This window comes from Zootoca vivipara, chromosome 7 (genome assembly GCF_963506605.1).
Source record: "Zootoca vivipara chromosome 7, rZooViv1.1, whole genome shotgun sequence".
NCBI classification, from domain to species: Eukaryota; Metazoa; Chordata; class Lepidosauria; order Squamata; family Lacertidae; genus Zootoca; species Zootoca vivipara.
In genome coordinates, this window is record NC_083282.1 from 30,762,007 (window position 1) to 30,778,606 (window position 16,600).

Below are 16,600 nucleotides of genomic sequence, written 5' to 3' on the forward strand. Positions count from 1 at the left end.
ATGATGGGAGCTGTAGTCCCCAAACATCTGGAGGGCTGAGTTTGCCTACGCCTGATGTAAGGCATAGCCAAGATACACACACAGTCACACATTTGTGGAAAAACACTGGTGTACATGCAGCACACACATTAGCCAAGTAAAGCATAAAATACACAAGCAAATTGCATTTATTACTGTATGGCATTTTTGAAGGTTGAACAACCCCACGGAGAAAACATTCTTTCTACAGGTTTGATCTGTAAACTATCATTTTGACACCAGTGCTGATATCCTAGATTTTTTTCCCTATATAAGAAAGTCAGCAAAGCGATTATTTTGACCTCCCAGTTGTTGGACTTCAGAGAATACAGAACACAAATTGGAGGTGCTTCCAAAAGACTGCAGATGAAACCGCTGGGGGCACTGGCTTTGGATATGTGAGTTATATCTGAAATTAACCCAATTCCTGTAAACATTCACATTTCTGTGATACTCTCTCAAATGATTTAGCTACCTAATTTCCATATAGACACGTGAATAGGAGGGGAGATTTGAGGCTGACAGGCGCTGTGTGCTACAGATGTTGCCCAAGATATATGCGTGTCTAAGAAATGTAATATAGGAGATTCCAAAGATCATTGTATTTCCCTCTTTCTCTTCTAGAAAATGGATCCATTTGGCTACTCAAGGGAATTAAAGTGGCCACCCATGCTGCCAGAGAAATATAATTAGTTTGGCTAGGAAAGCTTCCGTTTATTGATTGTTGTTATTTTGCATCTACACTGAAGGGGCAATAGCAAAAACATATTTACAATCAGCAAAACCCTGCTCTGCTGACAGGCTATTTTCTCCATTTATGCGGCAGAATGTATTAATCCTAGAAGAGTGATATTTCCTTTCAGCTTTGCATAGCAGTGTGTACAACTAAAAATGCTAACTGCCAGCACATAATTTTCGGCCTGCTTGTCTTACGCGAGATGTGTGTTTTTCTGTTTGCAGCACAGCTGCTCATGTTTCTGAACATGAGCAATAGTGTTGTAAATATCTTATCCACTGAGGTCTAGATATTTGAATCACTGCACACAGGGCAACGTGCAGAACTTGTGTTCGTATTCATTTGGCTTTCTGAGTATTCAAATCTATTTACACCTAAGAAAATACATGGATGCATTTTTATTTGAACTATCATATTTAGATCCTTTCTTATCTACACACATACTCATCTTTTCTAATCCCTGAGTCCATGTCAGGGGAAAAGGCGAACTACTGATAAATAAATATAACAATAGTCTTGAGTGGAATCCCACTGTGCTCAAGGAAAGGTTTTTGGATCCAGCTGATGCTTCCACTAATGGCTCAATTTTGCCTAGCTATTTATTTATTTGTCTAGTACATTTATATGCTGCCCTTTCTCCAAGGAGCTGAAGGTGGTGTAGATGGTTCTTCTCCCTCCTCTCACAACACTGTGAGGTAGAGGTTAAGCTGAGGGGCAGCAATTGGTCCAAGGTCACCCAGTGAGCTTCATGACCAAGTGGAGATTAGAACCCTAGTTTCCTAGGTCTTAGTCCATACTCTGCTATACTGCACTGGCTCTCAAAGCTAATTCTTTTGTTCGCTGACAACCACCTTCCCCATGCCGCTATATACCCTGTTCTGGGACACTTCCCACCCCTACCCCATATGTACCAGAGCCAATTAGTAGGAAGTGGGTGGGGGTCAGGATTAGCAAACATCCCTTCCAATATTCTTCCATGAACAGAGGCATCCTTTGGGTCAAATGCTCTTCCATGAATGCAAGGGCACCAACTAGATTCTGCCCCATTCATCCACTCATGCATTGCTCAAACATGATATACACACAACCATGCAACCAGCCTGAACTTCCTCCCATTTTTTAAGGAGATGGGGCTGTAGATGCATGCAGGAGTCCCCTATTCAATCTGAGCACCAGGAGAGCTACTGCCAATCGGTGTAAACAATAATGAACTACATGCACAGATGGTCTGACTCAATACGTGCAGTGGTCCACATACACCACATGCACATTCCATTCACACACCCAGACACACACACTCCATTCATGCTTCCCATTCACAAGCCTCAACTGCATACAATATTCATCTACTACTCTAATAAACACTACCATTTCCACAATTTATCTCTAGGGTTGCCAGACTCAATAGTGGACAAGACTTCTGTGCCTTTAATTGCCCTGCTCTCTTTTGAGTCTGGAAACCTTAAAGAGAAACCAGCAGACCCTTTGCTTGGAAATTAAACAATTGGTCTGCTGGTTTCTCTTTAAGGTTTCCAGACTCAAAAAGAGAGCAGGGCAATTAAAGGCACAGAAGTCCTGTCCACTATTAAGTCTGGCAACCCTATATTATCTCAGAAAATAAGATGCAGCCTAAGCGTTGTTCCAATGTCCCACTTCTTCTATCTTGGTAAGCCACACTGAGTATGCCAACCTCAGCCCCCACCCCACAAATCATGGAGCCAGCACTGCTGAGCTACTAATTACTTTTGTCCACCATGTCCTACGTATTGCCGATCCTAAGCCAAAATGTTGCTGAGTATTTTGTTTCCCTGAGCATGGCTTATTTAATTTAAATTGCTCATTCCATTGCTATTTTGAGCACTGTAAAAATGGAAAAATCAAAGAAGGTAAGCTGAAGAGGGAAGGGCGACGTAAAAGTCTAAACCAAAAATTCAACTTATTTGGTTGCCATGGCAGGCATGCAAAAATGTGTTCATTGTGCTTAAATCCAATTATCTTCTATATTACAAAAACAAGTTGTTTGACACTAAAACACTGCAGAGCTGCCACCACTGCTTCCTCTGCACCAGGACATCAAGATAAGTGCCCTCTCTATTGAGTAGAGACACTTTCTATTTGTGGAGGCTGCATGAATTGTTATGAGCCCTGTCACATATGTAATGTGCAAATGAGCCTATTGTTTTGATTATTTTGTCAACTAACTAAAATAGGTTTGTAAATATATGTGATAAATAGGCATGCAAGTATGCAAAATAAAAAATTAATTCTAATTTATCAAAAATGGAGAAAATGCAGTTGGGTGACAGAAATATCTGTTATGTGTCATTAATGGATGTTGCAGACCCTTTGCAAAGCACATAGGTTTAGAATGGTTGATAGACGGGCATCTTTTTAACTGGCATTAGCTAACTGAACATTGCTACTACCTTGCATAATGAAATAAGTAGCAAATGCTACCTGTCATAGAAAGATAATCTTTTTTTCTTAAGCATTCATCTTAACAGTAAAAGAAGATTTAATAGTAAAATAATACGGTATTAGTAAGTTTCATAATAAAGCCATTCAATAGCCTTCAGATGTGTTCAGATCAAATACACCTTTACAAGACAGCTTGAATTTCTAGATAGCTTCCAGTATACCTTCTCAGATTAAAATTCCACTGAAAGTGACATAGAGTAAGCCTTCAGGAAGCTATTATACAAGGATCAAAGCTCACGCCAAGATTATTTTGAGGTTTAAAATTAAACTGAGCATCAAATAGCACTTGAGGATCTACATTAATATTACTGATTATCTTGAATAATCAGGAGATAAATAGTGAATTTCAAAGACCACATGTGCAGTAACAAATGTGACCATAATTCAAATGAATGTCCTCTCATCTTGCTACCTAAACTGAAACATGCATAATTACAAGATTAAGGTGCATGAAAATATTAACTGACATAGAAATAGGACATGCAACTGATGATGCCCAATGTCCTAATCTAGCTTCCATGCCCACATCCCAAGTTGGATGGGAAATTGAAAACAGGTGTTGCACACATGATTTCTGATCCCATTAACAGGAGTTGCATGAAAATAAGTTGTGGGGAGGAAGAAGACCAGTTTCAGTTCCCCTTGCTCATCTCTGCTGCAGCTGCTTAAGAACTCACACACAGCTCAAGTAGCTTCTCTTAATTCGCTCTTGGTCAGGGTCCAAATGTATTCAGCCTAAACAAAGACCTTCCAAGACAGACCCAGAAGGCTGCTGTTGTCAAACTGGCACATACCAGATGCTATTTCAAAAACTATGAGATGCAGGTTGAAATTAAGGAAGCAGCAGCAAATCTGAGGCAGGGAAGTCATATCCCACACTGAAAAGCAAAACTTGTACAACAGTCACACTTTAAAAGAACATTCCCAACACACTAAACATGTGAATGCCAGGGGCCTCCTCCTCTCTTATAATATTCTGCACAATAATAATTGCCTACTAACACCTGAAGTGAGCAAGCCTGCCAAACCAACCCAGCAGCAGAGATTGCAAATGTCTTTATGATGATAAAAAATAGACCTTGCCAGAAAGTCTTTAAGTACAAAAATCAATAAGAGACAAGAAAACAAGAAAGTATAGTATTTTTCATTACATAGATCACAGATGGCTAACTTGCATCCCAAGAACCATCTCTGGGGCCCTGAAAAGAGTGTTGTGGAACCCTCAAATTTATCATTAAAAGAATTGTTTGATTGGGGGGGGGATCCCTCCATTGTGTCTCCATGATGTCATAAGGCTTTACTGTGGCATTTCAAGGACAGTCCAAGTTTTAGAAACATGCTTCTTACTGTTTCTGTAGGTCCCCTCTTATGATGTCAAAGGTTTTTTTGTTTTTATTTTTTTGCAGTTCCTAACCCCTACTCTCAGATTTGTTCTTGATGCTGACCTGCTTTGAATTAAGGAGCAACGGAACAGGAGAGAGGCCATTTCATCTCATTGCTCACTCTGTTCCTGGTTGCCCTGCCAGCCAGGGCACTGATGCTAAGTTGGGCTGATTCCAGAGTAGGAGAATGTAAACAGCTGCAGCTCACTAACTTGTATCCCAGTGTACAGACTAGAGAACACTGCTGTAGTGGGGTGAGCTGCCTCCACTGGGTCAACGCCCCTAGGGTTGCCTCTAGGGTTGGCAACTCCAGTGAAAAGACACCAAAGGCAATGGTCTCCCTTTGCAGTCACTACAAGGGTGAGGGCAGTGAGGAGAAAGGGAGTGATGTATTATTGATTGATAAACAGAATTGTGGTTTTTCTGTCCAGGGCGAGAGTCTGGGTTGTACATTTCTTGTAGTTATAAAGTTGCTTAATACCACTCAATGTGAGAGACTCAACCATTATAGAGTAAGGGTCCTACCTGGGTGGGAGACAGGGAGTGGGTAGCTATGCTGCTCTTTGTATCGAAGTAGGTGAGTAAGCTGGTTGTAAATTATGTTTAACGCTGTTTGCCTGGTGATTAACTGTGTTATGGGTATGATTGCTGGGAGTGGATGAGAATGAGGTTTGCAAGTGGAAGAATGTGCTGAGGATGTGCTTGGGAAATGTTAGTGCCAAGGGAAGTGTCGGTGCAGCTTCATCTTTAGTGATTTTTGTTTAGCTACTTGCAATGCTTTAACATGTGTGATTTTTACTGCAATTTTGTGCCAAATTTTTACTTGTAACATACTCAGGTGTTTAAAAGGATATGGTTTTACAGCTCACTGTGTTGCTTTGAATGCGGGTTTTTATATTTGTTGTTGATTTTCATTTCCGAAGTTCTGTTCTGATATTTTGTAAGGTTGTATTTGTGATGTGTTGAGATATGCTGCCAATCTCTGAAAGTTCTAAGTTGTTGTTTTTTTTATGGAAAAATTCTAATACAGTGTGTGTGTGTGTGTGTGTGTGTGTGTGTGTGTGTGTGTGTATGAGAGAGAGAGAGAGAGAGAGAGAGAGAGAGAGAGAGAGAGAGAGAGAGAGAGAGATTTAATAATGAATAATAAAATGATTGGCAATAATGCCGAATAGCAGGTGGGAAAGCCTTTCGGAAAGCAGTCTCCAGAACTGTAGCTTATTTGTGGTGTACAGGAGATCCAATACAATAAGGCTAAAATGAGTTAACTAAATAAATCAGAATTCAATTAAAAAGCCTGCTGGAATACAAAAAAAGGTTTTGGCAAGTTCCGGAAGGTACCCAGGGAGGGACCTGTGTGACTTCAACTGGAAAGGAGTTCCACAAAATTTGGCCCACAATACTGAACACATGGCTTATGGTGGAGAACAGCTGTGAATCCAAGTCATTGGGGACCAGTGACTCCTCCCATGACCTCAATGACCAAGCAGAGATACAAGGGATCGGGCGGTGCTTGACGTATCCTGGACCCAAGGACCTTGTAAATTAATGGCACAACTTCACCTTCCAATTAGTAGGAAGGACTTCCTGTCCCACCCTCCACCAAAAGCAGTCAATGGGGGCATGACACAGGTTTATAAACCACAATGCCATGCACCCAACATCCAAATGTTTTGCCTCCTCGTGGCCAGCTGGCAAATGGCACAGTACTGCACGGCTAAAGGGAGCAGTATTGTATGTGGGAAGCACCACTGTAGTTGTGCAAGACTCGAGAGAGAGAGCAGACATGTACCTCAAGGGAACATGCTGACTTTCTCTTAACTCAGGCAGAACTTGGGAATTCTGAAGGCTTTTTATATTATAGCCCTTGAATTATTCTCAGGATTGTATTGAGAAAATGCATTCCCTAAGCAGAATGACCTTGTGCAAGGCCATTCCTTCCCCAGGAAACAAAAGAAGAGAATAACTAACACTTAACTGGCATGGGTGCAAAGCATTTAACAGCAATCTGAAGGAGAACTGTGATGCTAGTTCCCAGATGATAATCGACAAACTGCACACCACAAGTACTCCAATTCTACTGATCACAAAATTTAGCTCGTGTTCTGCCAGGCAGTGAAGAACCATCATTTTGAATGTGCCACAACATTATTTTTACCTACTGCTGGGAATATGGCTTAAAATGCCTTTGTTTTGTTTTGTCACTTTCCCTCCATACTAATTTTCCAGTATCAGCATCCTCCACAGCTAGAGAGTGATGTTTCCTCTTCATTTAAGAGGAACTCTTTCCTGACTAAGCTCTGCCCCTATCTGTCAAACAAGCAGTAACTGCAAATCAGAATTTAATGATACAAGGCACCACATCATCATCATCGCCACCGACACTACCATGATGTCAGGATGAAGTGAACGACTCATCAATGATGCTAATTAGACCAGTGCTTTCTCTGTCCTGGAACATATATGAATTTACGGAAGCCTGGCAATGTGGAGCAGATGTGCAATAATCTTGGAATGTTTCTTGTACACTGAAATAGGCATGAGACAACAAGGCATTGAACAAATATCTGTAAGATGATGATGATAATTATATCTAGTAAGATTCCAGTGTAAATGCCTTGACTGTGCTGATCACAGAATGTTCATGAACCTTATTATTATTATTATTATTATTATTATTATTATTTTGTTATCTTACATTCAAGAGGCCTTTAAAATCTATTTCAGGGGAATCTTTTTACCAGTTTGTGAATGAGAGATTCCACAATGCTCTATCTTTAGCCAATTCCTAGCTTGAGATTGCAAGAGACCTTTTAGCAGATTAACAAGAATTCCATTTTTTTGTAACTGAACTTCTCCCTCTTTACATTCTCCCATTACATTACATAAACCATGCACATTAGTCCTCTAAACCAGTGTTTCCCAACCAGTGTGCCTCCAGATGTTTTGGGACTACAACTCCCATCATCCCTAGCTAGCATGACCAGTGGTCAGGAATGATGGGAGTTGTAGTCCCAAAACATCTGGAGGCACACTGGTTGGGAAACACTGCTCTAAACAAGATGAAGAAAACAGGTCCAAAATGTCAAAATGCTAACATTTAACAATTGCCTCAGAAGAATCATGTGGAGTTTTTGTTCCTTGTTCCCTTAAATTCTTTTATAGGGCAATAGTTGCATTTTTATTATTATTACGGTCCTGTACTCACCTCTTATTGCCGTTCATTCTCAAAACAGATGCAATTACACTGTATGGGGTTTACTACTTGATGGGTAAGCTTCAAGCTTACTGCAGAGCAGTTTGAACTCCACTGAGCTTGACAGACTAATTTACTCTTAAATTAAACATCTCCAGGGTTATTTATTAAGACTCGCTATTCAACATGCTGCAAGCTTTGCTCTTTCTCCCCACCCCCACCTCCCCACCCCACAATCTACACAACTCATGAAGCAATCACAGGACTACACTTAGTGGAATGTTGTACAATGTATGCTTCTGTCTCAATTATAGTAATATGGAGATTTCTGAAGATAAAGAAATGTGACGGGAGAACAACGCAAACCAGAGATGCCTTAGGGATGGGAGGTTAAATTATGAAAGATAATAAATTATGAAAGATGATTTTCCACTTCAGTAAAAATGTGTGAGAGTTCTTAAAGAGCAACAGGGATAATTTTTTTATAAGATAGGGAGTGATTGATGTCAGCAAAATGTTTCAGGTATTATTATTCAGCCAGCTTTCTATAATCGCCAGCGAAGCTCATGTTTATTATTGATTTAATGAAATGTCTAAAGAGCCTGCCCTTCTCACTTACACAGCTGTTGGGTGGGGGATGGGGTTCTTCCAAAGAATTCACCTTGCGTTACATGTAAAACAGGCCACTACATTTCTGTTGAATAAAGCTTGATCTCTGGATTCAGATATGGTCCCTAGATGTTGTTGGACTACAGCTCCCATCATTCCCAGCCAGTTTGGCTAATAGTCAGGTGTGATGGGAGATGTAGTCCAATATCACTTAGGGACCCAACGTTGAAGAACATTGTTCTGTTCCAAGGTTTGACATGATGGTTATAGGCAACTTTCAGTTTCTAACATAGTACGCCACTGAAAAAAAGGTACAGTGGTAACTCAGGTTACAGACGCTTCAGGTTACAGACTCCACTAACCCAGAAATAGTACCTCGGGTTAAGAACTTTGCTTCAGGATGAGAACAGAAATTGCGCCGCCGCGTTACGGCGGCAGTGGGAGGCCCCATTAGCTAAAGTGGTACCTCAGGTTAAGAACAGTTTCAGGTTAATAACAGACCTCCAGAACGAATTAAGTTCTTAACCATAGCTGCCAAGTTTTCCCTTTTCTCGCGAGGAAGCCTATTCAGCATAAGGGAAAATCCCTTAAAAAAAGGGATAACTTGGCAGCTATGTCTTAACCCGAGGTATGTCACTGTACTAAGAAGCTGCAAAACAGAGATACTGCTTTAATGCTGCATACATCATGGTCTTCATGGAACCACCTTGTTGGCCACTGTGCAAAATAAGATGCTGGATGAGATGCTGGATGGTCTGAGCCAGCACAGCTCTTATTATGTACTTACCGTTTTAGTGGGTGGGGGTGGAGAACACATCTAGCCTCTCAAATGTGCTTTCCAGTGCCTGCCATTTCTCAATCTCTCTGTCTCAATGAGGTGAAGTAGAAGGGGTGCCAGGAGGGTGGGACATGAAACTAAGACACACTCTAGAATCCTTTCACACCACTGCAGATGATTCTTCTGTTGCGCACACTCATTTCGTGCAGGGCCAATGGATGCATCCATTGCCATTTCAGACAGTTTCCTGTATTTTGAATGGTGAGGGCGCCATCTTGGCCATCACCTCAGGGAGCAAAATGCATTCGGAGCAGCCCTTCAGAAATGACACTCCTAGTTTGTGCACCTGCCCCCTCTTTACTGTCTTCATGCAGGGCAGCAGTAATAGCAAAGCATGAAAGTTAGGCACTACTTTCAACTCAGGTGGCTACCCCCAAACAAATCAATGGTGTAAAAGTTGCCAGGATACAGTCCAATTTCACACCCTACCAGATGCCTCTCACTCCACTGTATTTGGGCAATGAAGATAGCAAGTGGTGCCGCTTTTATTGGCAAGCATTGTGGAAGGGCAAGGAGGTGAAGAATGGACGTGCCCCTCTTCCACCTGACATCCTGTAAAAGTGGCCTGCAGCAAAAGCTAGGTACCAACTGGGGCTGTGTGCTAAAGGAATGAGGGAAGCAGAAGCCCTTGAAAGTGAACAGGCATCTAGGGCTCAGAGAACACAAGATTTGGAGCACGAAAGGCCACAGACTAGGGTGCAGAGCAATCTAGACCTCTGTAGGATAGCCATTCAGCTCCTTTGGCATGAAATGCTCACTTGCATCTTTCATCTCTGTAATGTTGAGAGAGATGTGTTTATTTTAAGGGCAGAAAGGGTAAAACAGTCACTATATTAATTCCATGCCAGAAAACCAGTACAGTGAACAAAAGAAGTGTGGCTCAAGGGATAACGATAGCTGCCCTAACATATTTTATTTTTATTTTATTTTCATGTGTTCCATCTATTTGGAAAACGTATTAACTATCACAGGCCTTCAAAGCTAAAGCAGGAATCAAATTTACATAAATAAATAACATTAATAATTCAGATTACTTTGGAAGCTTAAAATGCCAGTACAAACTCCAGCTACCTTCCATCTCTCTTATAGGGAGCAAGATAATTTGTAACTAGGCTACTTATGCTTCTTCCCCATAGCTGCCAAGTTATCCCCTTTTTTAAGGGATTTTCCCTTATGCTGAATAGGCTTCCTCGCAAGAAAAGGGAAAACTTGGCAGCTATGTTCTTCCCATGGACAGCTTTTCTACACAGCGCATAATCTCCTAGCAGAAAAGGGTCTGTGTGTTTAATAAGGGGCAAGTGCTTCCATACCCTCCAACATTTCTCTGATGAAAATAGAGACATCCTAAGGAAAAGTGGGACATTCTGGGATCAAATCAGAAACTAGGACGACTTCTCTAAATCAGGGACGTCCCTGGAAAATAGGGACAGTGGAGAGTCTGTGCTTCCAGATGACATAAATCTAATCTATACAAACTCTACATTTTATATAGAAACAGCTTAGACATTTTCTTAAAACCTACTTTCAAGAGCATTGTAACAGAAGAGTAAGTGGAGGAATGTTTGACAGGGGAGTGTGTTGGGATGTTGGGTGGAGTTAGCATGAACGACAAGTGGAGAGACTCCATGAAGAACAATATTTAAGAGCACATGAGGAGCTCTGCTGGATGAGGCCAAAGGCCCATCTAGCTCAGGCACATCAAAATTCCACTGCCCTCTCTCCTAATCTTGATGCAATCTTATCTTGATCTCTTAACTTTCTGATATTCCAGTCCAGTTTGATTTCATATCGCTTCTTCCTGTCTATAACATGGAAGCGCACTTCATAACCCTGTGTATGTTGGCTCTGAAGTTAGTGCAGTATGACTTATTCCCAAATGAATGGGTTGAGGATTATACCCTAAAACTGAAAATCATATATACCAGCCACCACCAACCTGGTGCTCTTCACATATTTTGGACTAGAACTCCCATAATTCCTTCCCGTGATGGCTGGGGTAATGGAAGCCATAGGCCAAAACATTTGGAGAGCACTAGATTGGGAAAGACTGCTCTACATGCATAACTGAAATTAAATCACACTGAATTCAATGGAACTTACTTCTGATTGGACATCTGTTGGTTTGCACTGCAAGCTAAGTGCAATCTATCCAGCAATTCATTTGTAATTAATAAAAATAATAATGTTAATTGTTGTTCCAAATACTGTGCTGCATCATAAATAAAACTGTAGACAGATCCCAGACAGAAGCTAAAATTCATGGAGATATAGGGAAGGGTTGAAAGCAAAGTGAAGTAAATTCAAGGAGAGTTAACTATAAAGAAAAGGGGAAGCACCTGTGACTTCAACCACCATTAAAAACCCCAAAATTATGAAGATGTCCTAATAGCAGGAGCAGGATATTTCAGAGATAAGTAACAGCAAAACACAAAAAGGTGCAGTGTAGAAACAACATACGAGATTTAGGGTTTGACAAGAGTTCGCCAGAAGCGGCTTTGTCATGCTGGCCACATGACCTGGAAGATGTACGCCGGCTCCCTTGGCCAATAATGCGAGATGAGCGTGCAACCCCAGAGTCGGTCACGACTGGACCTAATGGTCAGGGGTCCCTTTACCTTTACCTTTAAAGTACCACTATAGCATAAAATAAGAGGAAGTAGAGTATAAAGAGATAAGTGAAGAGAAAGATAAGGAGGAGACAGAACATGGAGACCTTTATAAGCTACCAAAATAAATTTAAACTGGATGCTAGGATAATGGAAGCCAGCCAGTATAGAACAGAAAAAGGAGAAGAAATGCAAGGAAAATGAGAAACGAGAAAAACCAAACGAACTAGAGGGAACTAAAGAGAATCAAATGGTTGAAGATAATACACAGGAAAGTTAGATAAAAGAACATAAAAACATCTATGCTTCCTTTAAGGAAGTGGAAATAAATTTTCCTTTCCACTCTCTGAATCAAAAAGTTCTAAACATTTTGCTCCCCTCTTTCAAGTCCCCCTGAATCACGAAGAAAGGGCTAGAAGTGGTATTTCCCTTTCTTTGTGTGCTCTCTGAAGAAACATAATGCTATAAAAATCCTAGAAGAACCTACTGTGTCATCTGGCACATCAGACAATATGGAAGTGCTTCTGACATTCTCAGTCACTGCAAAAGTTGCACAAAGGGCAACCCAGGATGAATAATTCCTTAGAGCCAGTTCACATTGCTGGAAATAAACACCACACAGTAAGAATGTAGCCTTATGTGCATTCATGCCACTGCTTGTACAAAGTACGGTACAGATTTTTGGACATGAGAAAATTACAGCAATTAGAGTGAACATATATGTGCACAATATCCATATCCATTATACACACAAGAAGTGCACATTTGGTGCCACAACCAATAGCATGCACCCTATTTCCTCTTCTTTTGAACCTCCAAACTTGTACCAATGGAAGTCATCATAACTTCAACTGGCTATATTTCTAAACTTCCAGTGAAATTATGAAACCATTCTGCTGACATAAGCGTTTTTTAACCTGGAGTGAAAATTACCAAATGGTTAGAAAATACGGAAACATTGATTCACTGTGCTATAGTCGATCTATCACCACCTTGGTGAGCCGCTACATTTTACCTTCTTAAGTGCTACATATATCTTATGGAAGATGTATGATCTCCAGACAAGTACTAAGTGTTCCACAATTATTTATTAGGCATCTCTGAATTAGAGATGTTGTTGTTGATGATGAAAGATGCTAGAGTCTACATACCAATCCACAAATGCTGTCCCTTATACTAATAACTGGCATAGCTGGTGGAAGCTATGAGTACAGCAACCTTGCATGGCTCCTGGCTGCCTCTCACCATTGCAACAGCTTAATTGGTGGCTCAAGAGTTCTCATATCACATCCTCATCATGCACTCTCTTAACCAATCCAATGTTGTAGCTATGTGAGCAGAATTAAAAGCAAAAATGGGGGAAAAAATCTGTAAGTACATAAACAGAGTCCTGCTGGATCAGACCAGTATACCCATCTTGTCCACTATCCTGCTTTCCAGAATAGCCAACCAGATGCCCACAAACCAGTTCTGTCTCCATTTCTGCATCATTGTAATGGTAATGGGGCAAAATGATAATTATCCTCTCTGCTTTTCAAACAAAGTAGTTGTTAAGACGAGTTCAGGGGTGAAACTGGAAGAAGCAATTTTCCTAATTATCTACTCCCCTACTGGGCCTAATCCTGCCCCTTGGTCATACTGAACAAACACACAAGACGTAACAGGCTGTGCTCTTACATAAATAAAATATATTATTTACTATATCATATCAAATAACTTATAGAGTTTAACGGAAATAACTCATAAAGTTCAATGGAGTAAGCAGAAGACCCAGTAGATGAGTTATTTCCGTTGAACTCTATAAGTTATTTGATATGATATAGGGAATAATATATTTTATTTATGTAAGAGCACAGCCAGTTATGTATTGTGTGTTTGTTGAGTGTATTTTACATAACCATAGGTTTGATGTTGTTTTGCCTTGGTCATATTGTGCAGCTTTAGTGAAGAGCTAAAATGGAGAGAACGGGCACTCCTAAAATGTTCATATCCCTCAACTCTTTGGCTAAACAGTGACAGTGCTCCATGCAGCCTCAGAGAACCATTACAAATGTGGCATGTTATCATCCATATTGGATAGTGTAATGTGTATGTTCTTGAAGCTACGAACATGGGTTTGACCAAACTGCGGGAGGCAGTGCAAGACAGGAGTGCCTGGCGTGCTCTGGTCCATGGGGTCATGAAGAGTTGGACATGACTAAACAACTAAACAACAACAACAACAACAATGTGTATGTATAAAATACAGTCTCAATCCCCTTGCTAGCCATTGATCTTGACCTAGTTATAAGAATATCACAAATCATGAGGGTATTTCCTGGATTCATTGAACGAGCACAACATTTTACGTCAAAGCTGGGTGAGTGGCTAACCTTGAACACCCACAAGGTTTTATTCTGAGAGTCTGACTGCTGTCATAAATGGTTGCTGACAGAGCAGGAGCAAGGAACCAGTAGCCTTCCAAATGTTGCTGTACTACAACTCCCATCATAGCATTGGATTGTCACAGGTTTCCCAATACTGGCATAGGGGAAAGATAATTCTAGAAATAATAGTACAATTTAAAACACAACCACTGTAAATATGTACACAGAAGTGAAAGCTGCCAGAAATAAGGACACTGGGGGGGGGAATGTAATTGTCATTTAGAGCAATTTTCATTTGTAGCATAAGCCCTGTTCAGGTGCTGATGTTGGGGCATAACTGAACAAACGAGAAGGCGTGAGCTTGCACAAATGTTCCAGCTCTGCCTCTGCCCTTGTCACCCTCTATGTACCGTATTCAAAGCCAGCTATCTTCCCAGGAAAAGCTCCCCTGTATTCATGGATGCTACTGTTTATGAACCCTGGGAAATCACCTGGCTGGAGTTGTTGTGAGTTGGATTCCAACACATCTGGAGGGCAACTTATTGGGAATGATTGCCTTAAAATTTATGCTAGCTTGTGCTAGTATTTCCTATATACACAGTGTTAGAAGCACACTGGATTTCATCATCAGGGGGAAGATTCTGCAGTGGGGATTTCATACTCCTTTTTTTTTTTTACATAAAACTTTTCTTACAACTGTTGCTATAGCTACAGCTCCAAGATACCATAGCAACAGCATTGTATCATTCACAGCTTTAATCAAAGTTAACAATGACATGTTTTCTCTGAAATTAATTTATACTAAATATGAACGGGAACATTTAATTATATTAATTATATTTTGTTATGATAAGGTTGTATTTGTTAAAAAGAAAGATGCCATGCTCCATATGATATACCCCTTGGGCCTTCAGGAAGACAAACAGTTATTTTGCTGTTGGAAGCTATCAGAAGTTACTTTGCTATTTGCTTCCGTGCCCAGTATAAATAGCTAAGGCTTCAGTCCTAAACACACTTTTACTAAGGAATAAACACCATTAAGCGTAGATATCTAGCTCTCTGCGAGAAGGGTTAACCAATTAAATACTTGTGTTTTTAAAATATGTGGCTATTGTCACTTTCTGCTGGACAAGACAAAATATGGACTATTCTAAATTATATGAATCATTAGTTTTTGCTGATAATACAATAAATTATTTACATTAAAGAGGCTTTAATGTGAATACTTACCTCTTGGGTTCTCACATTCATATATCCATAGTGTGTCCTCAAAGGTTGTCGTTGTGTATAAAATGGCATCCACTTGGTACTTGCTTGTCCAAAGCAGCTGAATATCACAGGAAAGCTGACTTCGTTTGTAAGGCGGGCAATGATCAGGAGCAGAAAGGCGGTTACAAAACCAAGCACAATAATAGCCTTGCGCTGCAAATGAGAGAGAATTTTTTTTATAAAAAGTTTTTTTTTCAACCTATGCAAAAGAGAAAATACCCAAACCTATGTTCAACGTTGCTGTATATGATCTGATATTCACAGGGAGAAACTGCAATATTGTAGCCTTATCAGCTACTAAGGGTCCTTTAAGTTGCGCCCAGGCAGGACAGAGACAGTCAATAATGACACCGGGGGGTTGAATTCAGAGAAAGAATTTAATTTCTTATTAATAAGAGACTCTTGGTGGTCAGCCCCACGACAAGAGTAAAGAAACACAAATTGCAAAGCTTCTTATACACTTCTTGGGCTCCTTTCCCCCTCCTCTGTAAATGTGCGCACGCAAGGGGGTCACAAGTGCATATAAGGATCTTCCTGTGTCCGGTCCTGTGCATAAACACATGCTGACTCATGCTACCCCGGTAGCGTCCTCCAGCAGCCTTGAGTGGGGGCTTGACGCTATCAGTGCGTCAGACTGATAGCGTCAGACAAGGCTGTCATCCGACCTTGATAGCTTAGCAGGGCATTCTGTCTGGCTTACCCTTTGGCACACAGAGAGGCAAAGAGAGCAATGGGGGGTGGCTAAGCCATGCACTCAGAATTATACAATGCAGACTATATGATCAGATTTAGCTCAATAACCCAATTGGCAAATCTCTCCCTTCAATATCAATTAAAGGAAGCTAGTTTGCACAGACAAAGAAATGCATGCACACATCACTTCTCTGTTCCACATATATATATTTATGTTAGGAAGCTGTTCCATGTACACACTGGACTTGGTCCAACCATAATGTAGCGCTGGACAATATATCAATATATCGCCCAAAACTGGTTAGAAGTCCATGTCGTGATATTGGCTTCATAATTTTTGACCCGGCAATATATCGCAAAGCATGATTTTTGTGTGTGTGTGTGCTCGTGTGCGCATGCACACTATGCAAAA

The 16,600-nt window shown here is 40.7% G+C and overlaps 1 protein-coding gene across 4 annotated transcripts in view; it reads right to left on the minus strand.

The window, feature by feature from the left end:
- The window catches only part of ST6GALNAC3 (ST6 N-acetylgalactosaminide alpha-2,6-sialyltransferase 3), a 260,006-nt gene that overhangs the window by 138,739 nt on the left and 104,667 nt on the right, over positions 1-16,600 (minus strand). For 3 of the 4 annotated variants that reach the window (XR_009557886.1, XM_035121514.2, XM_060276809.1), the window contains one exon: positions 15,457-15,648. The exons of the other annotated variant lie outside the window; for it this stretch is intronic. Coding sequence is in view for 2 of the 3 variants with exons in the window: in XM_035121514.2 (XP_034977405.2) it covers positions 15,457-15,648 (192 nt within the window). In the remaining variant the exon portion in view is untranslated. The remainder of the gene's footprint in view (positions 1-15,456; positions 15,649-16,600) is intronic. 4 annotated transcript variants of the gene reach the window in all.